Source organism: Bombus impatiens, unplaced genomic scaffold, assembly GCF_000188095.3.
Source record: "Bombus impatiens unplaced genomic scaffold, BIMP_2.2 scf_5388, whole genome shotgun sequence".
NCBI classification, from domain to species: Eukaryota; Metazoa; Arthropoda; class Insecta; order Hymenoptera; family Apidae; genus Bombus; species Bombus impatiens.
In genome coordinates, this window is record NT_181807.1 from 1 (window position 1) to 636 (window position 636).

General features: G+C 39.8%; 1 protein-coding gene across 1 annotated transcript; it reads left to right on the forward strand.

The window, feature by feature from the left end:
• The first annotated feature begins 53 nt into the window (after positions 1-53).
• Positions 54-632, forward strand: LOC112214033 (odorant receptor 13a-like). Its single transcript, XM_024372255.2, has 2 exons — positions 54-422; positions 564-632. Exons 1-2 carry the CDS (start codon positions 216-218, stop codon positions 630-632), a joined length of 276 nt encoding a protein of 91 aa, XP_024228023.1. The 5' UTR covers positions 54-215.
• Positions 633-636: the final 4 nt, after the last annotated feature.

Sequence of the window (636 nt, forward strand, 5' to 3'; positions counted from 1 at the left end):
AATAGACCATATATTGTACTTACTATGACGATCGTGGCAAATCACACGTCGTCTGTAAAAAGTGTCTATATCGAACATTTAAAAATTATGAGCACTGTTCATACTTCAGACAAGCTTTTACGCGCTAATAACGCATCTTTTCGCAGCCAGGGGCACCTACCAGAACACGTTTCATCTTCAGCTTCCAATTAATAGCCTGTCTATGCCAATTACTGATGTTCACCTACAGCTGTGACTGCATCATGCAAGAAAGCACGAGCGTAGCTTTGGCAGTGTATAAAGGACCTTGGTCATTTTTGCCTGCAACCGAAAGCGGTATGATGATGCGAAAAGACTTGATACTCGTTACTATAAGATCTGGCGTACCTTGTTGCATAACAGGCTATGGATTCTTCGTCGTGTCTCTAGAGACATACACTCGGGTAATTGAAATGTCGTGGCATTTGTCGGAATTGCAGCGATTGATAAATTTGACTGCGTAAAACTGTACAGTGTACGAAAATGTAAAAAAGTACAAAAAATACACGTCGGATATCTGTTGCTTATACGTATTATTGTTACAGGTTTTAAGTACTGCGGTATCATATTTCACACTGTTAAGACAAACTACACAGGAGACCCTCAATTCGTAATATA